We start from the raw sequence: 23894 nt of genomic DNA, 5'->3' as shown, positions 1-23894 counted from the left end.
TTTTGGGACCAAGACCGCTACCTCCACACGCTCTAAGGGTGTCTCGGTGCGGACACAAAGGCGCGCGAAGTACTGACACCCAGCAGCACAACTAATCGGACAAATATTGAGAATATACTGGCAAATTTTTATCTCCAGAGCGAAACAAGTCATTCCCAAAATTGGCCCGATTGCCTGCGCTGCTTGGGAAGGGACTAGTTCACGAAGTCTAATCGGCTGACCGAGTTTGCGTGGAGCTTGACTTTGAGTGCCAACGTTGGCGCATAAAGAAATAAAATGTAAGTATTGCTGCGACTGGGCGATGAACCCTCGGAGGCCCGAACAGATCAGCTTCGCTGGCCATGGCGCGAGAGCACTGTGCTATCTCCGCAGTCGATCACACCTCGGGTCAAAAAACCACACTCACTCGGGCTGTGCATTGCACATCGTCGTCCATATCAACTTCCATCTGCGGCACGAAGAGATCAGATCAGCTTAACCTCGATCAGAGCTTAACCTGAGTCCAATATCCCAGCAAAGCAAAACCGATCCAGGAAAGCAAAACCATGAGCCGACCAAGCTTAACACATGCTTTCGCACGTCTACTCGGTTTAACTACGTCTCAAAACCCTTTCACTTTTTAGCATGTGTTGTAGTAGAACAAACCGGCTTCGGCCAACGCATGGCCAATGCAAGCGCCAGTGACTGCAAAACAAGGAAACCTCATGTGACGGCCAACTTTTTTGGCCATTTTTTTTATTGCAACTTAATAAAGTTCAAGGCACACAAACAACAAACAACAATGTTGGCATCCGCTCTCTTCGGACAGAACATGAAACAACAAAAGCAAAGAAATCCTTCGCCTTGGGGGCCTGCAAGAAAACAAAAGGTGCAATTAGTGGCGGCGTGGCTGATTCACGCTAACCTCGAAATTGTTCCGTCGAATTGGAATCAAAGCCAGCTCTAACCTCTTACAACAATCACCACCGATTAATAACTGCTCATACCAGGCTCGCGGAGCAAGAATTGAAATACACTGATGATGCATTTGTTCCAAGAAAATAAACCCCTTATTTCATCGTCTCCGATTGTTTGAGACTGTTTCTGATCGCAAAGAACGGTTTTTTATCTCTATGTTCGTCAGATTGGTGTCTATAGAGAATGCTGCAAAACAGTGACAAGTGGCACATACAGCAATATAACAGAACGGACTCCGAGATCCATGCTTCCGCTCGAAAAGGCCAATGACATCTAAATAGGCAAATAGCAAACAAATCACCGCTATGAATTGAACTCTCACCATTATGCTCTATTCAGGCAGTGAACACTGTCAGCCCCTTCGTGGGACACACTGCGCATCACCATTTAATATCTTGTAGCGTTACTTGTCCATGCACCTCAGTCCAAATTAACTGCCCATTTATGCCTTGTTCATATTTATTGTATTTTATTGTTTTACTTCTTTAAAGACATTTTCTGGGCTTCTCTCCTTGAGACATTATCGCCCCAATTCCCTTTCCCACGCAGAGTATGCTCTAAAAAGAAAGGAGTAAAAAGGGAGTAAGAAAGGGAAGTAAGCTGTCCTATGCGCTAGGAGGCAGCTTACTCTCTCTCTTACTCCCATATGGGCGTATATTTGTGTTTAGAGTGTAGCATGCGAGCTAAAATCTCTTGTTTAAATTAAAGGGCTTCTCGCTCTCTCCATCGCAAAGGGACACCCGCGGGGCTTGACAACTAGCTGTCGGCTATGCAGTTGAACGTCGCGAAGGCTGCGGTTTTTTAAAGTTGGATCGCATTTTTGTGCAGCTACGATATGCTCTCAAGCAGCAGAAATCCGGTTAAATTTATTTCAGGTTCTTCTCTGCCTTCAATACATACAGCATATATGAGTATAGCAAGTCGGGGCGCAGGCAGCCAGAAAAGAGAAAATATCGCCGGACAGTGGTCAATAACGTTTTCTTAGGACGAGACAAAAAAAAAGCATACGCAAAATTTTAGTTGTGCGCTCATTAAAGATGCACAGATGAACTAAGCGCAATTAAACAAACACGTGAAAGCCACACAACACAGGGCAGGCGCTGTGTGTTAATGTCCCTGTTCAGTTGCGCCTGTGTGATGTACGTGTAGCTTACAATGAACCAAAGTGAAACACTTTAAATTTCAATCATAGAATTTGGATCAAAATTCTCTCGTTTTTAATTTCGTCTGGTGGTAAACTTCTTGTTTAGGTAACACAAAAAGAATTCAAAACCGACTAATTTTTTTCCTCGTGGAGGAATTCGAAGCAGCAGTCCTGAATGTGAGCGGAGCAGCACTTCACAGTTAAGTCGTCTCTCACTCCGACAAAACGCGTTAAGAATTGTTGCTATACGCCAAGAGTAACGGGAGAAAATGTCCACTTCGTGTCGCGTATATCTTGTCCTCTACGTGTTGCGCACATGTCCAACATTCTTGGACAAAAAAATGAAATTTGGGAAACTAAGATTCTGGTATTGAAATATTCAAAGTCCATTTATCCGATATCTGGAAGAACCTTCCTTTTATACTGTTTCCATCACTCGCATCGAGCAGTTAAGACTGTAATAGAAAACCAATGAGGAACACTTTGGACTGTAGCAAAAACGTTAATAGCACAAAATGCAAGCCTGCAGGCGGGAGGTTGGGGATATATTGATCGTTGTAGTAGAATCTTACAATATATCAGGAACAATCCGCTCATAATACCCTCCCTATACCGCATGTAACACCCTCCCTGCAAAGGCCCTTAAACGCTTTCCCGTTGGAAGAGGCTTTCTCCAGAACTGTTGGGTATGACGTCAGTGGTACGCCTAAAGGCTCACCGTAACCGGAATGCAGGGCCAGCGGACAACCTCCTCCATTAGACGAAGTACATGGAGGCCTGCAGTTCCTGCAGCACCTTGACGGCCTCCACGTATTGGGCAGTGGTCAACACTGCGTCCCCGCCGCCCTCAGACGACTGGCTGACCGCGCCTGACGTCACCAGCTTGCTGGCGATGTGGTGTTTTGCGCGGAAGGCGGCCAGGTGCGCGTAGTATACAGGGGCCGGGATGCTCACGCTCCTTGCACACCGGGAGTATGTGTGGCACAGGTAGAAGCTGAGCTTCTGCAGGTCGTCCGCGCTGAACTTGGAGTCATCCCACACGATATAGTAGTGGGCCGGCCGGCTGGTGCCCTGCGGGAGCGCACAGGAGTAAAGTTATTCATGTGCCCAGGTTCCGAGTGCCATGTCGGGCAGGGTCGCTTCGCATCGTGGTATGTGGTGGTGCGGTGTGGTCCTGCTTGTGGTGCGATGTGATGTGGGGTGGTGTGTGCGGTTTGAATACACTTATTTTATTAGCACTCATTACGTGGGAAGGAGAGTGTTTAAACGCAATATACAAAAACTGGCAGTGCCTATGAGCACAGCACGTGCTCGCCTTGCTCTTAATGCTGCATGCACAACGTGTTCCTCTCTTTATTTGGCCTTAGATGCCCTCGCGCCGATAAATACCGTTAATAACTATTATTTCCTGGCTGGCTGTCATTAGCGCATTGGTCGGTCATCGTCATCTATGTCGCTGTCCCGACTTCGGGACAGCTTAAAAGACGAGGCATACAAGCCGACGCGACTATTTTAAAATAAAATATATTTTTGGCCGTTTTTTGAGACTTCAAAGCCGCGTTCCACTTTAACGTACGAGCAACCAGGCCTAGCCGAACATCAAGCGCTTCTCTTTTCACCCAAGCCTATGCATTCTTTGTCTCAGTAGACGCCACCCCGAAAAGAAAAACTAATGACCACATCCACGTGACAGCATCATTCCGCACTGGCCATAGAGGCCCCCCGTGCGCAGCTTCGTTTACCGCTTCTTCAAGGACGAACGATGACGTCACAGTCACTCACAGCGCTCCTGGTGGCCTCAACGTGAAGTGGAAAGCTTCCGTCACGCTCTTGCGCGCAGGCGATCTCGGAGGCCATGCTTCCGTTTTCTCAAGCTGTGGAAGCCCTCCACCGCAGGCGCTCGCGGTGTTTGTAGCGCACTAACAACGCGACGCAACTGTGGCGACGCCGGCGCCCGGACTATTTCATCCGCAAATTCATAAACGAAGACACCGCAGACCATTTGTTCCCACTGACAATCGAAACAAGAGCGGAGAAGAGGACGCCTACCTGGATGCCGAAGTGGCTGCAGAGGAAGAAGTCGAAGTCCAGCGGGTGCGTGACCACCGAGTCTACGGTCGTGCCTGGTGGGACGTTGCGACACTTGCCCACACCGTCGCGGTCGTGGGCGGGCATGAACCTCGTGTGGTGCCGCTTCTGGACCACGATGAACGTTAGTGGTGGCTCGTAGGTCTCGGTGGGACACATTTCCGCACACGCCAGCCGGATGGCGCTCACCTGAGAGATTCGAGAGCGGAAACAAAGAAAAACTTGGTCAGGGTTTAAAGGCCATTTGACGAATCACGATACATACTTGGTACAGAATGCAAACAAAACACTTTAGACCTTCACGAACCCTGCTCTCATATCTTATATAATTGTCGTTTGGGAAAAGCTCTATGGCGAAGAGCAGCGTTTTTTTAGAAATGCTATTATTGGTTGTAATCTGGTTAAACGAGCAGTTTCAGCAACTGTTCAGCTCAACGGAAGTGCAGCTTTTCCAATCAACGCCGAAATGAACAGCAGTCAGCTGCAGTTACTCGCGCACACTCCGCTAAAATGAGTTCACGCGGTCTACATTCTGGATCACATGATCGGTTTATATACATAACTCTAGGCATTGACTCAACAAAAGTTTCTGTGCAAGCGTGGCGTTTGAGTATGCCGTCGGTGAACAACCACACAGAGCCAAGAAAATTCAGTAGAGGAACGCCCGGCTTCACCACTCAGCCGCTGTTTTCCTGGTGCCACTTAGCGGTGTTTTTTTTTTCCTGGCTACTCTAATTCGAATACAGTGGGATACAACTCAAGAATGAAGCCGCTTTTCTCCGTAAAAGGACCCCCCCCCCCCTTCCAGCCAATGGAGTCGGCTTATTCTTACGAACCTGCAAGGTTGACATTGCGGCGAGCGCCGCGACAATGACAATAGTGGCAATAGTCTTCCTTGTGAGGGGGGAGACAAACCCATTTCATCTGCCACTCCCTCCTTGGTTACCCGAGCATGTTCATGAGAATTTGTCTACGCCATTGGCTGCAAGAAAGTCATGTTACATCGGGCGCGGCACTAGGAAGCCTTCTCAGTTCATTACTATTCTTAATTTACATTATTAACCTGCCAGCCACAATCTCATCTTATTGCGCATATTTGCTGACGACTGCATTATTTATTCACCAATAAAATTTACTAATGCCACCTTGAACTTCAAAGTGACCTCGATTGCAAAAACGACTGGTGTAAAACGTGTCTGATGACTTTAAACATTTCTAAGTGTAAGATAATTACTTTTAGCCGAAAATCAGTCAATTCGCATTTTCCCTACCTCACTAATAACAATACATTGGCTCGGACTACGCAGTAGAAGCATCTAGGCATCCATATTTCACCAAACCTTTCTTGAGCTAAACACACAACCACCACTTTCGCTAATTCTTCCCGGTCACTAGTTTTCCTTCGCCGTAACCTGCAATGCACTACCCCTGACAAGCGTGAACAATCCTACATTACTTTTGTAACACCGCAGCTAGAGTACGCTTCATCCATCTGGTCACCTCATCGGAAACATCTAATAGACAAGTTGGAAGCTGTCCACAATGGGGCTTGTCCTCTCATTTCGCAAAACTGCAGTTATCCAGTGTAACCCCAATTAAAGACCGAACTTTCGCTCCATCCGTTGCAAATTCGTCGCGATATTGCCCTTTTATCTATATCCTACCTTTTTGAAATAAATGTTTTCTGCTACTACTACTATCTATCTTTCACAAATACGTCCATGCCACTGATTCACCGCCAGAACATCTGCAACCTCCCTCCTACTTATAACATAGATTACATAATAACTCAGCTGTGCCGCATTTATGGCAACACACATGCTTTCCACTTCACGTCACTCCCGCGTGCCAACCGTCTCTGGAACGATCTTCCGGACTGCATCGCCCAGCAGGCCAATCATGTAACCTTTCGCAAACATCTACTCAAGCACTTCGTTGATAACGCTTAGCACGTCATTTATATACTCACGGGTCGTATAAATTTGTTTTCAGCAGCTTTGAGACTATTGCCTCTTTGGTTCTGTCGATGCACAGCTTTGCTCATTTATGCCTGATATGTTTTCTTTTGCTTTTGTATCCCTCTTTGTGAATTTCCCCTGTTTTTGTTCCATGACACAGAGTTTTTTTCACTTTTATCCCTCTTTGTGAACTGTGATATCTTATCTGAACTCACCTGTTTTTTTGTGTTTTGCTGTACATTTACTATATGATTTTTTTATTTCTAAGCTATGTTGTACAAATTTCAGTATTTGACCCCCCCCCCCCCCCCCTCACACACACACAATGCCTCTCCACAGGACTGTAAGGTATCTGTAAATGAATAAATAAATAAATAAATAAATAAATAATTATATGACTAAATAAATAAATTCACGGTGATGATAACACCTTCAAGGGAGTAAAAAAAATCACCTGAAAATAAACAGTGTCAATGAGCCAGTATCTCAGAATGTCATTCAAATATAATATAAAAATAAATTTGTAGAAAATGCCACTGTTCTTGCTTGACAACATGCAAAAGTAGAACTCGCGTGCCAGCTAGCTCACAGGCTAACAGTACTTCGGAATTGCTGGTAAAAATGGTGCTCTTTATGAATAAACAATTATCCACAGGATAGTAACTTCTCACAAAAAAAGTTGCATATCTTTCTGCATGCGGAATGGGGACAAGAGTATACACTGCTCGGGCGAATGAGTTGTGGCGAACTCAGTAGGTCGCAAACGGCAGTTAGTCTGTCTAATGCCATTCAATACGAGTGCGTGACACTGTTCCGATGGCGTTAAAACTTGATCACTAAGTAATTAATGACATTAAACATGACCTTGTGGCACTGGTATAGCACCTCTAACTGTCGTTCAGTTCAACGGACGGTCAACTGCACAGCCGTTAATATCGCCCGAGCGTAAAACGGGTGACACACGGAGCGGGCACGCACAAAACCCAACCACAAGCCTCAGTCTTAGATGTCTACCACCTTTTGAAGAGAAACGATCAAGCTGACGTCAACTAACACCGAGAAGACGTCTCCAGAAATGAATGTCCCGAATGTCCTGAAATTATAGCGCTGTGGAGATCTATTCGGTGCCGTTACGTATATGCACAGCAAGTCCGCTTGTCATAAGACAAAAGGTTATCCAATGACGCTAGCGGCATTGAATGCGGTATAGCTGTCTTAACAAGATGAGCGTTTAGTGGGCACAGTATTGTAGTAGGCGCACTTGCTTACCTCATGGTTACGGACTTCCAAGAACTGCCCCTCGCTCACTCCGTCTCTGTAGAAGACGATCCGCTGGGGCTTGTACCTGGTGGTGCGGTAGAAAACCAGTAGCAATTCCTTGACCATGTCCTTCAGGTCCTTGATAATTTCCACTCGCGCCTTAGCCTTGGAGTCTTCAATCTGTACCCGAATGGTGGCGTGAAACTTGGACGGTACAGGGTCTAGGCTTCCGACGCACGCGGCGATGGATGGCCTCACCTTGTCTCCAGGCGATGGGTGCGACACGTCTGCTCCGATGACGATCACGGGACTATGTAATAGCTTTGGCTTCTCCTGCATCAGGAGACTATTGTTGATGCCGCCCATCTTGGCGTTGATCTTTTGGCACAGGTTTTGGATGAGCGCTGCGTTACACTTTTGGACCACGTTGTTGTCCAAGATGCATTGTGTGCGCAGGGAGAGCTCAGTCTCTGCCACCTGCTTGATCTCAGCGTAGTTTGTGGCTTTTGTTATCACAGCCACAACCATCTCCAACTTCGGGTACTGCTGGCGCTGCTCCGTGAGAACGGTCCTCATGGGCTGGCGGTTTGTGTCGAACGTGATGACCGCAAGCGGCTGCGCAATGCGCATGCCCAGTTCTTGGCCGATGCGGATCAGCATCTTGATGAAGTTGTCCAGGCAGTCTTTGTGCGTGAAGCGGCTCACGTTGAGAACAATCCACTGTGTCATGGACATCGCCTTGTGGAAACGCTGCCCTCGGAGATCCCACGTACCGTCGCGTGGCTTGCACATGGTGTTGTTCTCAAAAACCAGAGTTGGCGGGTCGAGCACTCTGCCCACAACCTGAGTGGGTTCGGAGTTGATCTTGACGCCGAACTCTCGCAGGTACTTCTCCGAGGTGCTGACCATGTCGCGCACAGACTGACGAATCTCCAGGAAGCGCTTGGCTGGCGGCTTGGCCGTGCGCTTGATCATCTCGGCGGTCTGACTCTCGTCGAGTTTCTTCCGACAGTGCTGGCCTTCGGCCAGCTCGCACACCTCCAGAGGAATGTAGACCGGATGCGTCGGGCTGCCACTCTGCACGCAAGGGAAGTTCGGGTACGACAAGCGCCTGTAGCGGCTCTGGAAGTAGTCAGCGACGGAGATCTGACTACCTTCTGATTCAAAATAGATGTCCTTCGCAGCTTCCCTCGTGATCTTGACCACTTTGTACTTGCGCGGGTACGGAAGGTGCGTCACTTTTACGCGGAGTCCTTTGAGCTCCCTATTCAGCCGCACGTACTGGTTGTCGCGCAATGACCGTAAGTCCGCGGGTGTCAACACACGCCGGCTGTCGAAGAACCTGCACATGAAGTCTACTAGTGGAAGCGACTCGTAGAATGCTGTTGCTGACATGTCGACGTTAAGCATGGGCTTCCATTGGGCGGGTCGAACACTCGTGTAGTAGCCAAACCACACCTCCCGGCCTCCTCCGAGGTCATTGTGCTCGTTGGGTCCCGGCGGTCTGAAAAACGAGCGTCCAACCGGCGCAAGGTTGATCGAGGGGCTGTGCCTCAAGACGATGTCGATGGCCTGGAGGACTTCCTGGGGCACAGTTTGCACGCGCTTTTGGAAGACGCCATGCAGGGCATCCAGGTTCACGGTGGCTGCATACTGGATCTTGATGCTAAACTTCTGGCTTCTCTGGTCTTCCTCGAGGTCGACTGTGAATGTCCGCTCGCGGAAGTTGAGCTGACAGCGCGTGTACAGGTTCTTGCGGCCATCGAAAGCCGGGATGCAGTTGGCCAAGTCTTGCCGGTACATCTTTACTAGGAGCTCAATGACTATCCTGTTGATCTTTGTACTGAGGCATCGGTACTTTTTCTGCTCAGGAACCTTGGTCTCCTGGGCAGTCTCCGATGAGATGTCGACGTCGTAGTGGTAGACGCTGCCGGTCGGTATCTCAATGCTGAAGTGGTTGGCAAGAAGTTGTATGGTCCGGCCCAGCTGGCCGTGGGCGGGCCGCCGCGGGAAGTGAGAGGGCAGGGTTCGCTCGAGCTCCTGCGCCGTGATTGGTGGTAATTAGAGCAGGGCATGAAGAAGTAAGTATGCACGCACTGTTTCGTGTGTTGAGCGTCACACAAGTTTGGCCGAATGGTCTTAGATCTACACTATAGTGGAGGACCGATTCAGGTAGTCTTAACGGGGAAAGCCTCCTGCACCCCGTGTGTTGTAGCGAGCCTATTAAAGGACGGCGCTTGAACATTAATATCCTCTCCTGAGAATGTTTTAAATGTTTTGTGCAAGCGAAGTTATCTGCAGTTAATATCTAAATTTCAGCGTCTTCTAGCCTTTCTATCTCCTTTCATCACTCTTTTCATGCTCACAGGTCGGTGCTCTTCAGCCAGCCCTACCCACTCGGCCCCACAGCCGGCTGCAGACGCGTTCGGGAATTTTCCCGGTAATGGGGGGGGGGGGGGGAGGGCTTCCTGAACCGCCGAAACGACACTTATTATTGGCAGCGGCCACAATAGCTGCCGTACTTCTGAATCTAACCGACAGACACATCTCAACAAAAATACGCAGGAGCGCGAGGCGGAGAAATGCGCGGGCGTGAAAAAGTCGCTGGAAAGAGCTCGCCAACCTTCACTCGGGATTGTGGGTTCTGTGCTCAATGTAGGAATATATGGTTAAGGTGTTTATGACGAAAGCTCGTAGTACTTGAGCGAGGTTATGTACACGGTTGGTGAAAAGTTCCGGGGCCACAGGGCTTGCTTCCTTCATCGGTATATCGTGGCATTTAAGGTGCGATTGAAGCTATCAAAGTTCGCAGAGTATAGAACGATACCTCTTCCGCCCTCTGCGGATATTTTTAGTCTTTGGGTGTGTCATGTCTGCCTGATTATACAGCTCAAAAGCAGACCCTATGGCCTGGGAACTTTTGATCTACCCTGTACTTTCCTCGGAAGGTATTTCAAAGCCTTGTTCTATCTTGAGCACATATGACAGGGACAATCGGGTCGATTGCAAAATCAAGGAAACGGACTGCGTGGTTGTGGTGTACATCAAAAGCGAGACAGTAAGTACTAGTTCTTTCTGTGCCTTAATTTATTTATTCAGGGAACCGAGCCCATGATAGCGCAAGAGCTCAAGTATTTCCTCCAAGGTTTCTGAACCACTCAAAGGGCAACTGTGGGCGAGTTTGAATGTTTTAGACGTGGTATTGTGTTCCTATTCGCATAACATTTCTTGGAAGTCAATTCTGTGTGCCTTTAAAAACGTTTTTCAAAATCCTGAGTAGAAGCCCTTTAAACCAGCAAAAGCAAAGAACGCCGAAACTAAAACTGGGTTTCTCCAAAAGAATGATGTCAAGACAGAAGCTTGTCGTCATGCATACTGTCACAAAAACGTTCGGCGCGTTGACTGACTGAACTGGAGACTGTAAGCGACAGACCACTGTTTGTGTGAAATGACCAAAAACAAAGGTCTTCATTTTCTTCTTGCGCAAACTCCAAGCAAATATCGAACGGTATGCAGCTGGTGACGTCACACGTGCAAGGTCGCCCGCAGAAATCGTCCCGATTGGGGCGACGATATTGGAAAAATTTAATTATTCGTGATGAAACAAACAGGAGCCCGGCGGCGAAGCTCGGCACAAGGGAATACCGCGGAAATTTCGGCATTCGTGGAGGCCAAAAAAAGACGTCGCAGCTGCCCATTAACAGCGAAAGGTGAACAACATTCACACGAATTTTTCTGTGAATTGAGAATGTGCAGACGCGTAATTTATAAGAATCAACAGCTGCAGCCCAAGGAAACATCAGTTTTCCACAGTGGATGTTTGGGCTCGACGGTGCACTATTTCGCTTGGAGTAAAAGCGCATTTACTGCGTGAATAAAAAAGACAATACACTCACCGCGGTGGCTCGGTGGTTAGTGTGCTCGGCCACTGATCCGATGTTCCCAGGTTCGAACCCGACCGTTGCGGCTGCGTTTCGATGGAGCCGAAACGCTAAGGCGCCCATGTGCTGTTCGATGTCAGTGGACGTTAAAGATCCTCAGGTGGTCGAAATCATTCCGGAGCCCTCCACTACGGCACCTCTTTCTTCCTTTCTTCTTTCAGTCTCTCCTTTATCCCTTCCTTACGGCGGGGTACGGGTGTCCGCCGATATGAGAGACAGCTACTGCGCCAATTTCTTCCTCCACCCACAAAAAAAAATGTTGCGGATTGGCCCCATAATAATAATAATAATCGGTTTTTGGGGAAATGAAATGGCACCGTATCTGTCTCTTATACTGTTGGACACCTTAACCGCGCCGTAAGAGAAGGGATAAACGAGGTACTGAAAGAAGAAAGGAAGAGAGGTTCCCTAGTGGAGTAGACGCCAGGCTCGTTAGGCTATGGGAAGCCAGACGTGCTCTAATTAAGAGGTGGAAGAAACAGAAACACAACAGGAAGCTCAAACTTAAAATAGCAGAAGTTATAACGAAAGCAGAGGAGTACGCAGTACAGTTGGCGAAAACGAACTGGCAGCAATTCAGTGACTTCCTCAACGGAACTCTGAGCACAGCTAGGACATGGCATATCCTGAAAGCGCTCATCTATCCGACCAAAACCAAAGGAGAAAACAATAAAGCAATATACCGATTAATCCACCAGTTTGAAGGAACCGATGAGGAACTCCTGGACAAAGTGCGCATCAAGTGCTTCGGGGACACAAACCTGATAACCTATGCAAGAGATTATCGGGGGAAAGAAAATCCAAATCTAGATAGACCCATCATACGAGAAGAAGTCTATGCAGCAATTCTGACCACAACCAGGAATACGGCAGCGGGTGCGGACAAAATCAACAACGCACTCATCCGCAACCTCAGTGACGAGCTAGTCGCAGAATTAACCGATTTCCTCAACAAGCACTGGGCAGCGGAGACCGTTCCCGAGGATTGGAAGCATGCAGAGTTGGTTATGATTCCAGAGCCGGGTAAAAAGCTACAGATCGAAAACCTAAGACCCATCTCCCTCACATCGTGCCTCGACAAGCTGTACGAGAGAGTGGTAACATTAAGGCTACAGCAATACATGGAGGATCACGAACTCTATCCCAACCGTATGTTCGGATTCAGGGCGAAGCTGTCGACCCAAGACGTACTTCTACAAATCATAGAAAGAGTTCTAAGTAACGTCCTTAGGGACGAAGAGAACATAATAATGGCACTGGATATCAAAGGAGCTTTTCACAACGTAAGCCACGAAGCCATCCTGACAAGCCAGGACGACCTGAACTGCGGCAGGAGGGTCTTCGGTTACATCAAAGCTTTCCTCTCAGATAGAACAGCGACGATAGGGGTGGGAGAACTCCGCTCGAAGAAGTTCCACACCCCCAACAAGGGAACTCCCCAGGGCTCGGTCATCTCACCTACGCTTTTTAACGTTGCAATGATCAGCCTTGCAAAACAACTTAAGGAAGTCGGAGGAATACACCATGCCATGTATGCCGACATCAGCATCTGGACAAATACGGGCTCACTAAAAGAAAAGGAAGAAATACTATAGGAAGCAGCGACCTGCGTAGAGAACTACGTAAACGCGATAGGGCTAGCATGCTCCACCGAAAAATCAGAACTGCTCAGAGTCTGGAGAGGGAAACAAAACCGCACAGTCCCGAACAGCGACGAGCTTAGGCCCAACGTCTACCCAGAGGGAAAACCCATACCAAAGAAAACACGCATAAGAATCTTGGGCATGTGGATACAATCAAACCAACGGTGTACACATGCACTTGCTCTACTCAAAGCTTCCACCCTACAAGTTGCCCGCATGATCACGCGCGTCTCCCATAAACGCTCGGGGATGCGAGAAGAAGACACGCCAAATCTGGTCAGGAGCCTGGTGATCAGCTGAGTCACCTACAGTCTTCCATACTACAACCCAATCAAAAGCGAAATCCAACAGATTGATGCGATTATACGCAAAGCATACAAAACAGCACTCCATCTACCGCAATGCACATCCACAGAGAAGCTTTTAGCACTTGGACTTCATAACAACTTTGAAGAACTGAGAGAGGCACAACACGTCGCACAGTTGCAGAGACTACAACCGACTCCGTCTGGCAGGGAGCTTCTGCAGAAGTTGGGATGCAACGAACAAATACAAGAAATCCAGCGAACCGCGGCTATCCCGGACGGCATACGGGGCACAATTAGAGTGACCCCCATTCCCAAGAACATGGACCCCAACCTACACGAAGAACGCAGAAAGGCGAGAGCCGAGTACATTCAAAAATCACTAGCCCGCCAGACAACAACGGTGTATGTGGACGCAGCCACATACCCCAGAAGGACGGGACAAAACAACCCCAACGCGGTAGCGGCTGTGATAAACTCGGACATGCGGGAAATCATCAGCGCGTCGCTACGGGACTGCACGGTAGTAGAGGCTGAAGAAGTGGCCGTCGCTCTAGCGGCAGCGGAGGGCTACCGGACTAAGCGATCCTTAACAATACTAACCGACTCTCAATCGGCATGCCGAAACTTCATGTTAGGCAGAATAGCTCACAGAGCGCTCCGCGTACTCCGCTCAAGGGACCGACCCAAACAAAGCACAGAAGAACCAATAAAACATACGATAGTATGGACGCCGGGACACGCGGGAGTGGAAGGCAACCAAGCGGTCGACAGGGTAGCTCGAGGGTACACTTTCTACCGAGCTCACCCCAGAAGCGACCTCGAGGAAGCCGAACCTGTCCCTAGAGATTACTCGGCAATCTTAAAGCACTACAAGGGCTGCAGGAAATGGTACCCCCCACCACATAAATCTCTCTCCAGGGAAGACGCCGTCGCCTGGAGGCTGCTACAGACGGGCTCATACCCGAATCTAAATACACTCAACAAAATACAACCCACACAATACACAGACAAATGCCCATGGTGCCATGAAACACCCAAGCTCTATCACATAACGTGGGCCTGCCAGAAAATAGAGGTGGCACCAAAAATACCAAACCCGAGTGCGGAGCAAAGGGAAGGAATGCTCTCCAGCGACCGTCAGGACGTCCAACTTGGGCTAATCCGGCGAGCACAGCTGGCAGAGGCATCCAGCGGAGCCCTGGACTAGGGGCAGACGACCATTGCTAAGAAGACGGACGACACACCTGACTCCGCCAAATTGCTCACCTACTCTCTAGAGCTCAAAAAACGTTTTCCTTCCTTCCTTCGACCACCTGGGGATCTTTAACGTGCACTGACATCGCACAGCACACGGGCGCCTAAAGGCCGTTTCACATGATGCGATTGTTGCCGCAGCGCAGTGCGATTTCTGCCGCTGTGCGACAGAAATGCGCGTCGTTCTCGTCGCAGGGCCACTGCGACAGACTTTCAACAAGTTGGTCGCATTGTCGCAGCGTCGGTGCGGTCGCAGCGATGGCCACAGTAGTCAGCCAATAGGAGCTCAGCGACATGACAGGAAAATCTCGAAAACGTTTTATTGAACTTAATAATACATCACAGCTCAATATTATTACCCATCATTACGAAATCAACGCCTGCCACGATGTTTGACATTTATTGCAGCCGAAGAATTTTCGGCCACTGAAAGGCCGCACCGACGCTAGGGCGCTGGTGCCGACGGCACCGACTGAATTCATCGTTGTCATGTGAAACGGCGGCTGCGATTACCGTCGCAACGACAGTGCGACCGGGCCGTAATTTTTCGTTCCCGTCGCACCATGTGAAACAGGCTTTAGCGTTTACCCGCCGAGGGGCAAAGTGGTTAGCGCGCTCGGCCACTGATCCGAAGTTCCCGGGTACGAATCCGACCGCGGCGGCTGTGTTTTTATGAAGGCAAAACGCGAAGGCGCCCGTGTTATGTGCTATGTCAGTGCACGTTAAAGATTCCCAGGTGGCCGAAATTATTCCGGAGCCCTCCACTACGGCATCTCTCTCTTCCTTTCTTCTTTCACTCCCTCGTTTATCCCTTCCCTTACGGCGCGGCTCAGGTGTCCATCGATATATGAGACTGATGCTGCGCATTTACTTTCCCCCAAAGCCCATTTTTATTATTACTTAGCGTTTTGTCTCCATAAAAAGGCAGCCGCCATGGACGGGTTCAAACCCGGGAACCCCGGATTAGTAGGCGAGCGCCCTAACCACTGAGCCACCTCCGTGGGTCAGAATTCCGGCACAAATCTTTTAATACAGCCAAGGTTTAAGCCTTGAATGGTTCGATATCAAGAATGAAAATTTTCATCCGCGTGGTGAGTTTTGGGATCTAGTAATCATGGAAATATTTATGAATTCACACGTACTGCGCTACATAAAAAAAATCCGGTACGGAGCATTGTATTGTAGTGCGTTGTATTGAGTTATACGGCGTATAAGCAACGAAGGCTATCATCTTGAACGTGCGCTGACTTCGCACAACACACGGGCGCTTTTGCGTTTAGCCTCCATAAAAACGAAGTCGCCGCGGTCGGGTTCGAACCCGGGAACTCCGGACCAGTAGCCGAGCGCCCTTACTACTTAGCCACCGCGGCGGGTTCGATTAGCTCCGCTAATCCAGGATATACAAAGCGAAAAGCGAGATTGAGTTCTCCACGGACCCACGGAGCCGTTAGTGCGCATTTTATTTCGTGAAAATGAACGGTCTTTGCAAAGTTGTCAACGCCAATGAACTCTATAAGGCCATCGGAACATTTGTTTGGTTTTTGAGGAAAGGAAATGGCACAGTAACCGTCTCACATCTCGGTGGACACCCGAACCGCGCCGTGAAGGAAGAGATAATGGAGGGAAGGAAAGAGGAAACTAAATTTAAAGTGTGATTTTAAGGAAATGTGCGGCGGTGCGCTGCGGCTTAACACCTGTGGCTTGGTGCTACTAGTGGCGCATGCGCAGTAGTGAGTAGGGATCGAGAGAGAGAGAGAGAAATGCGCCGTGTGTCGTCACTGCTCCTCGTGCATGCGCAGCACGTCTCTCCAGGAATCATGGGAAACTGTGCAACCTGTGGCCAGTAAAGCTTCCGCTTTAAAAAGAATTTCACACGCTGGCAACACAACACTCGGCCGCCGGTGCGTAAGTACTGAACCCAAAGGCTAAACCTGACGACGCACCAATTGCTTGAGCCACCCTTTATCCAGGCGACGACTGAGGCCCTGAACCTCACAGAAGAAACTGTGAGCATTGAAAATTGATTTTCGGGAAAAGGAAATGGCGCTGTATCTTTCTCACATATTGGCAGACACATGAAACACGTCATAAGGGAAGGGAAAACGGAGGGAGTGAAAGAGGAAAGGAAGAAAGAGGTGCTGTAGTGGAGGGCTCCGGAATAATTTCAATCACCTGGGGATCTTTAACATACACAGACATCGCACAGCACGCGGGCGCCTCAGCGCTTCGCCTCCATAGAAACGCAGCCGCCGCGGTCGGGTTTAACCACTCATCTAGATATGGTCGTTACGTCACAAACTCTCGTTTTAAATTTCGCCCACTCGCCTTGTCTATCTCATTGTTGACCAAGGAACCCATTGCGGTTCTCAAACGTTGTTCTTTATCTTGACTTTGTCAGAGGCTAAATCTGATGTTTCACTTCCAGAGCGCCCTTACGTCAATCACTTCCGCGATGCTTGCTACCCACAGACCTCCGGACGCCGCCCTCGATCTGATTAAACGGTGGTTCATCTCCTTTCATATGCCACTCCCTGTGATGTCACGCAGGTCCAACAGGATTGACTAACCATGAAGTCATGAGAACCACTCGATGCCTTTGGCTGGAGGGCCTCTTTCGAGAGGAACATGCTGCTTCGTTCTTGAGTTGTATTATACGAGGGTTTGGTTCTCGTACCGTCTGTGCAAGTCGATGTTTTGGAAAGGTGATGTTTCCTCTTGCCTTGAAGCTAAAGGTTAAACCCCATTGTAACGAAGCGGTTGATAACGAAACAACTGATATAACGAACAAATTATGATTGCACGTGGAAGCTCAGCCAACAGGGGCTATAATGAAGCTACGCTTACAAAGAAGTTATCGCCGGAAACTTTCAACTTCGTGGTAAAGAGGTTCAACCGTTTTAAAAAGGTCCAACTGTATATGGACCGCTGGCATAACAAGCTGCACAGCATGGTTTATAACGAAATAATGGATATAACGAAGGAATTACGATTCCCCTACGAAGCTCGGTTAACACTGCATATAACAAAGCAACAGCCGGGAAAGAAATTTCAGCTTCGCTATAACGAGCTTACACGAGCTACATGGCATGGCTTAAGATGAAGCCCTTTTGGGCAAACAGTACGCACCTTGATCCTGACATCGTCGCCTGGAGTGGCCTGGTCGCCAGCTTCAGGGGTCTGCTCTGTCACCGCAACGGGCGGCGTGCATGGTGGCGACGGTGGTAGGGCAGCTGCTGCCGGCTGAGTGCCACTCACAGCGGCTGCTGCGGATGCAGGCCGCGGGCTGCTGGCAGCTACGTTGGCGGAACCAGCGGCGGCGGCGGCCCCGTAGCTGGGACGGGAGGCGCTGGGCTGAGCGGTGGGCTGAGCTCTGGGCTCCACGGCAGGGGTCGGGCCGCGGCTGACGGCGCGCGGCTGCAGGCTGGCCGCGGCGCCCTGCTGCAGTGCTTGCGCGAAAGAAACCCGCGACGGACCAGCGGGCGACGGAGCAGGAGCGGTGGCACCGGCGGGCGACGGAGCAGAAGCGGTGGCTTGATTGCCACCGCTGGCCGAAGGCACCGCTGCGAGCCGAAAATACCCATTTAACGTCGGCATGATATATCTGCTGCGTTTGCGATGATAGCGATGGTTACGACACGCATATATACACCGCCGAAAGCAGAAGACTGGACAGCCGTCGCCAGAGCTCCGTTGGTAGAGCACCGGACGCGAAATTGAGGGGTCGTGGGTTTCGGATCCCATCGGCGGCATGTGGTTGGTTTCCTTCTGCTTTATAATCAATTATCTTTAAAAAGTTTCGTTTTCTTTTCATGGGGGTTTAACGTCACAAAGAGAGAGAGAGAGAGAGAGAAAGACGGAAAGGCAGGGAGGTTAACTAGGCAACACCCGGTATGCTACCCTACACGTGGGAAGGGGAACGGAGGGAGAGATAGAAAAGGGAGAGAACAAAGGGATATGATCACTTTTCCACGTGTCCGTCGGCCGTTACTTGCAGGGTACACAGGGCACAAACTGATTGTTCACAATCTTGCACTCAGTCCTGAGTCCTTCAAGAACTTTAAAGGTGCCTTCAAAGCTGTCCTCTGCGATGAAGGCGTACTCCAAGGACCCGGACTCTTTAACAAGTTTTTGCCGAATTAAGCGCCCACGGATGAACACCACATATTATTAAAAAAAACATCCCTTATGCTTCTTGGTTCTGTCACTGTTGGCCTCCGTCATGTATCTCATAACGAGCACCACTTGCCCTTCCCTTGTCTGCTCAACGGTAAAAGACAGATGGCATAGAATACCTAGTCGAGGGCTTGACGGTATGCCGTCTGGTCAGGTCAGCAGAATGAATCTTCGGTTTACTGACCATGTGAATGTGGTCAGCTGACTTCAGCTAACATATCTAACATGGTCAGGGACAGAAAATTCAGTATAGTGTGGGCAATAGCATACGTCACAATAGCCGTCCCAACTAAGACAGCTGTGCAAGCCGACAATGGCATGCTCCGTGACTACACACGACTAAACACGCAGCGCCCCCAAACAGCGTCGTATAGCCTTTGCACTGAAGAACTGAGTGCGAGGTCCTAGCTGTCGCACAGGGTCTTAATTTTCACACAAACGTGATCGGCCTTCCCCCCACAGCAACGAAGAAGCAACAAATGTCCCACCGCGCATTGAATATATTTTCGACACACGCGCACGCTTTCCGTCTAGTTGTATACTTGAGAACAACAAAAAAACAATTTTAAATTTAACTTCGCTAACCCTGGAATTCAGCGAAAAGCAAGGACGCTTGCTAAGCGTCTGTGGCTCGTCCATGGCAGCGCCTGCTTGGACCGCCGTTCTACAGTAAGTACCCACACGACCACGTGGCTTAGACGTAGTATCTCATGGTCTTACACCCCCATCAAATGTTTTTAAACTCAAAGGTGAACCCAAATCTCACCCAATATCAAAGGCCAAAGATCAGATGTCAACGAAAGGTCATGGGTCAAGGGCAGAGGTCAAGAGTTCCACGCCATAACTGTACCACGTACGGTCATACATGGCTAACGTGGTTGGGCTGAAGGTCATTGGAGGCCATTCTTCGGCCTATGCGACGACTGTTTTACCAAACGTGGTGAAGCTTTTCGCTTCGTGTTCAACTGCAGCTTTAGCTTCACTCCTTTTAAAGGGAAGCCCGTTCCTGCGTTCCGCGTCGTAGTCGGTGTAACATGCTGCTTGACAGGTGACGTGTTACGGAGTGTGACAGGTGACGTGTTGGCAGGTAGTAGCAGAGCGAAGCGTCACATGACACGGCGAGAGGAATGGACAGCCGGAAGGCGGCTGCTACGGGACGATGCCGGAGGGTCGCTAGCCACGTAACAGGAACTTGCCAAGCGGTAGCAAGCGGCTTGCGAAGAGCTGCGCTCAAATTCCGATTTACCGTCTGTCGTAATGGGTCGTCTGTCTGTCTGTTACTGCCAGGAAGAAAGGAAAGTGCACAGGCCTGCTCACCGGCTCAAGCCGAGCCACAATCGCTACCACGTGCAGATAGTAGGAGAGTTGAAAGATGGGACAGAAAGACAGGATAGTAAAGACGCGCTAAAGACAAGGCCGATCCCGGAGGTAGTGCAATACCGGGCCAACCGGTGGCTGGAAAAAAGCGTCCTTCAAACTCCCCGCCACATTTCCAAAAATAAGTCCAACTTGGACCCGTAACAGATACTCCACGGGTCCGGACAACTATAATAGGGTGTCAATTTTTTTTTCATTTATAATCGGGCGTAAAGAATGCACCTTTCGTACCGCGGACAACGCTTGCTGTCACGGAGAATGTCAACACATGCTGGTTGTGGGAAACGTTTCCCCCAATCCCTGCCTTTCCTCGAAATCGACGGAGTCCAGAACATCTTCCACGCCAATGCCAATGATCACAATTAACGCGACAGTGGCGGCTGCGTGACGTCATAGCTGTCAAGTGGTTTCTCCTCGGTTCGAGGTCAAACTCGCGTACACGGCGAAGAAGGTGCGGAGGGTAGTAGAAAAGTCTTCGCTTCACGGGAAGGGGACGATGCGGTGGCTGCCTATCCCTACTGAGCTGCGATGTAGGGGCTCTCGCACATGTGGCGACGGCTCCTTGTCACGGGAGGTACCTGTTGCTAAACCATTTTCGTCAATTCTGATGAGGCGGCTGTTGCGAGTCCTTTCTTCCAATCTTTCCTCTCATATCTCGTTTAACTCTACTACTGTCTGCCCGTGGTAGCGATTGTGGATCAGCTTGAACTGGTGGTCGGGTTGCTTTTCATTCTTCCCTAAGTCGCAACCACAACAACAAAACCCTGCCACTCATCGCCCCACACAGCGGGACGCCAAGCTGTTAACCCGGCTTGATTTCACCCGAGAGGCCCATAGAGTGCGCACTCTTACCTAGAAACAAGAGACGCGCAGTCACGATAAACAGCGACCACAATCCGGGGAAAGACAGACCTTTGCTGAAAGTTGAAAATTGTTTTTTGAGGAAAACAAGACGCATTAACCGTCTCGCATATCGCGGCGCACACCTCAAACACGCCGTAAGGGAAGGGATAGAAGCACTGGGAGCAGAAAGGAAAAAAAGAGGTGCGTAGTGGAGGGCTCCGGAATAATTTCGGCCACCTGGGCATCTTTTACGTGCACCGATATCGTACAGCGCACGGGCACCTTTGCGTTTCGCCTCCATCGAAACGCGGCCACCTTTGCTGAAAGTTGAAAATTGGTTTTTGAGGTAAACAAGACGCAGTAACCGTCTCGCATATCGCGGCGCACACCTCAAACACGCCGTAAGGGAAGGGATAGAAGAACTGGGAGCAGAAAGGAAAAAAAAAAGAGGTGCGTAGTGGAGGGCTCCGGAAGAATTTCGGCCACCTGGGCATCTTTAACGTGCACCGATATCGTACAGCACACGGGCACCTTTGCGTTTCGCCTGCATCGAAACGCGGCCTCCGCGGTCGGGTTCGAACCCTGGTACTCCGGGTCAGCAGCCGAGCGCCCTAATCACTGAGCCACCGCGGCGGGTAATCCGGATAGCCCAAGCAAAAATGCAGTGGAAACAGATTAAGGACGATCAAAAGCGATACCCGAAAGACGCGGGTTCGATCCCGGCCGCGGCGGTCGAGTTTCGATGGAGGCGAAATTCAAAAGGCCTGTGTTCTGTGCGATGTCAGGGCATGTTAAAGAACTCCAACGTAGTCGAAATTTCCGGAGCCCTTCACTACGGCGGCTCTCATAGCCTAAGTCGCTTTGGGACGTTAAACCCAAATAAACCATAAAGAAATCGTAAATGTGCTTAGGGGATTAGGGTGCGGAGCTGCGGAGGTGTTGCTATGCACCAAAAACGGACTAAAACCAGACGGCAGCGCTCGGAAACGTGCCGTGGATCAAGGCACTGACCAAGCGGAAGAGCGTTACACAGCACCTGCTACGTGTCAGGTCAGCAGCATGACCGGAACACACAGGCGCACGGGCGACGCGTGCAGAAGCGCGTGCTCGAGGTGCGGCGAGACGCACAGTGCGCATGCGCAAGGCGAACGTTCGGCAAGGCATTCTCGGCAGGAACGCGCCGCCGGTCACAAATGCGCGGCTTGGCTGGACCCCCTTTTATTTGTTCTATCAAAAAAAAAACGACGTGATGCGAAGCGACGCGATCCTTTGTATTAGGTTATGCGCTTCGGTCAGGTATTTCACGTAATCTGTTAGCACTGACGTTGGTAGCATCCCTGGATGTTAGTAATTTTGTTCACTGCGAACACATTCTGTCGTATAGCAATGCTACCGCTAGGTCATATATTCCCTAGACTACAGCATCAATGCAAAACGTTGGTGGTCTTAACAAGAGATACTAATATTAATGATATCGAAAGAGTGCATTGTCCACAACGTAGGTTTTAGCTTGAGCAAGCTGAAGGCTTTGCCATTTGACTAAGCATGCGCGCTTTGTTCGAACAAAGCAAGGCTCTTCAAAGCCCGAGGGCAGCGCGCCCAATACCGGCGTTGCATATCGCGACACTGTACGAACCACGAGGACCGGAGACGCGCAAAGGGCCGCGCGAACCCGAAGCTCTTGCGACGTACGCAATCCAAACGCTATACTTCACATGCAAGCGGAAACGCTATTGATTTCTGCCGCCACGGCGCACAAAGCCGTTTCGAGCCATCGCGGCGGGGGAAGCGGCCAGAGTGAAGAGGTTCCAAAAAATATCTAAATATTCTCTGCAACGCGCTGCTCAATCGCTATATTCGCTCAGTCGCTTGCACGTGAACCAACCTTAACGCGATATAAAGGCCCTCGAGGTCGCTTCGGCTCAACCAAACGCGTTTTTTTTCTCTCAAGTCACGGTCACTCACGCTCAAATAAAAATGACGGTGCATAATAACGAAAAAAAACGGGTAACGAAGCACGTGAATTTCGTTCAGCCTTCTCGCAAAAATTTAATGCTTTAGAACACAATCATCCTAGCGCACGAGGTTAGGCCTAAATCGACCACCATGTGATGACGCCAGATGAACAAAGGGATCGAGCGCCCAAACGACAGCGGCGGAGGCCACAGAACCGAAAGGAAATTCGCTACGCACCTGGAGGTCCAGCAGCTGAGTCGTTTTTCTTCTTGTCTTTGCGCTTTCCTTTCCCCATGTAGATAGCGGGCGACAAACACAAATGGCAATAACCGGAACGGACGTCTTGACTGTGTGCCGAGCCCCTTGAGAAAGGCGAAAAGGCTGCGCTGTTACTCTTTTATATTGACTTTTTCCGCTCCGCGATTGGCTCATATGCGACGGCACGAGCTGCACGTGTTCCATCGTCATTGGCTGCTCTTGGAGACGTCAGGCGCGTGCCGGCGCTTCTGCCTCCAAGAACGCATAAATAAAAAAAACTATGGAATTAAAGGGAATCGTCGTACGATACCGCGTTACCCCTTCACCTTATGGGAATGCAAAGTCCCGGCGCGTCTCGAACACGCGCGCTGTGGAACTCGAAGACTGCAAGTGGAGGGTAACTCCGCTTCGAAACCCAAGTAGTCCTAGAAGCTACTTTGCTGAGAGGGTCTAGTTGGGAAAATACAGAGGCGCATAGCAAGGTCACGGATGTACAAAGTGAGAAAATGGGACGAGTGCTGCTAGCATTCATTTCCAATTTTGTCCAAGTCCGTGGTTTCAGCTCAGAGATCCACATAAATGAGCTACCAGAATGCGGCAAATAAAGAGCTGTAGCGATCTGTCAACATTTTTATTTTTTATTTATGTGTATCTATTTGTTAATGCATCTGTTTGATTCATTTTATTCCCACGTGCTAACGTGGTTAAGTCTCGGATTAAGGAGTGTGTTTTAC

General features: G+C 49.7%; 1 protein-coding gene and 1 pseudogene across 1 annotated transcript; both read right to left on the bottom strand.

Moving 5' to 3' along the window:
• Positions 1–3879: 3879 nt before the first annotated feature.
• LOC144102208 (protein argonaute-2-like) lies at positions 3880–23253 on the bottom strand. Its single transcript, XM_077635519.1, has 5 exons — positions 23140–23253; positions 17680–18113; positions 7417–9447; positions 4151–4378; positions 3880–3975 (listed from the first exon to the last, which is right to left on the bottom strand). The coding sequence occupies exons 1-5, from the start codon at positions 23195–23197 to the stop codon at positions 3880–3882; spliced, it is 2847 nt and encodes a 948-aa protein (XP_077491645.1). The 5' UTR covers positions 23198–23253.
• Positions 20133–20275, bottom strand: LOC144102844 (U2 spliceosomal RNA; annotated as a pseudogene).
• Positions 23254–23894: the final 641 nt, after the last annotated feature.

The sequence above is a fragment of the Amblyomma americanum genome, chromosome 8, assembly GCF_052857255.1.
Source record: "Amblyomma americanum isolate KBUSLIRL-KWMA chromosome 8, ASM5285725v1, whole genome shotgun sequence".
Classification (NCBI taxonomy): Eukaryota; Metazoa; Arthropoda; class Arachnida; order Ixodida; family Ixodidae; genus Amblyomma; species Amblyomma americanum.
The sequence above is the reverse complement of the archived record's forward strand: the minus strand, read 5'-3'. Positions and strand labels throughout refer to the sequence as shown.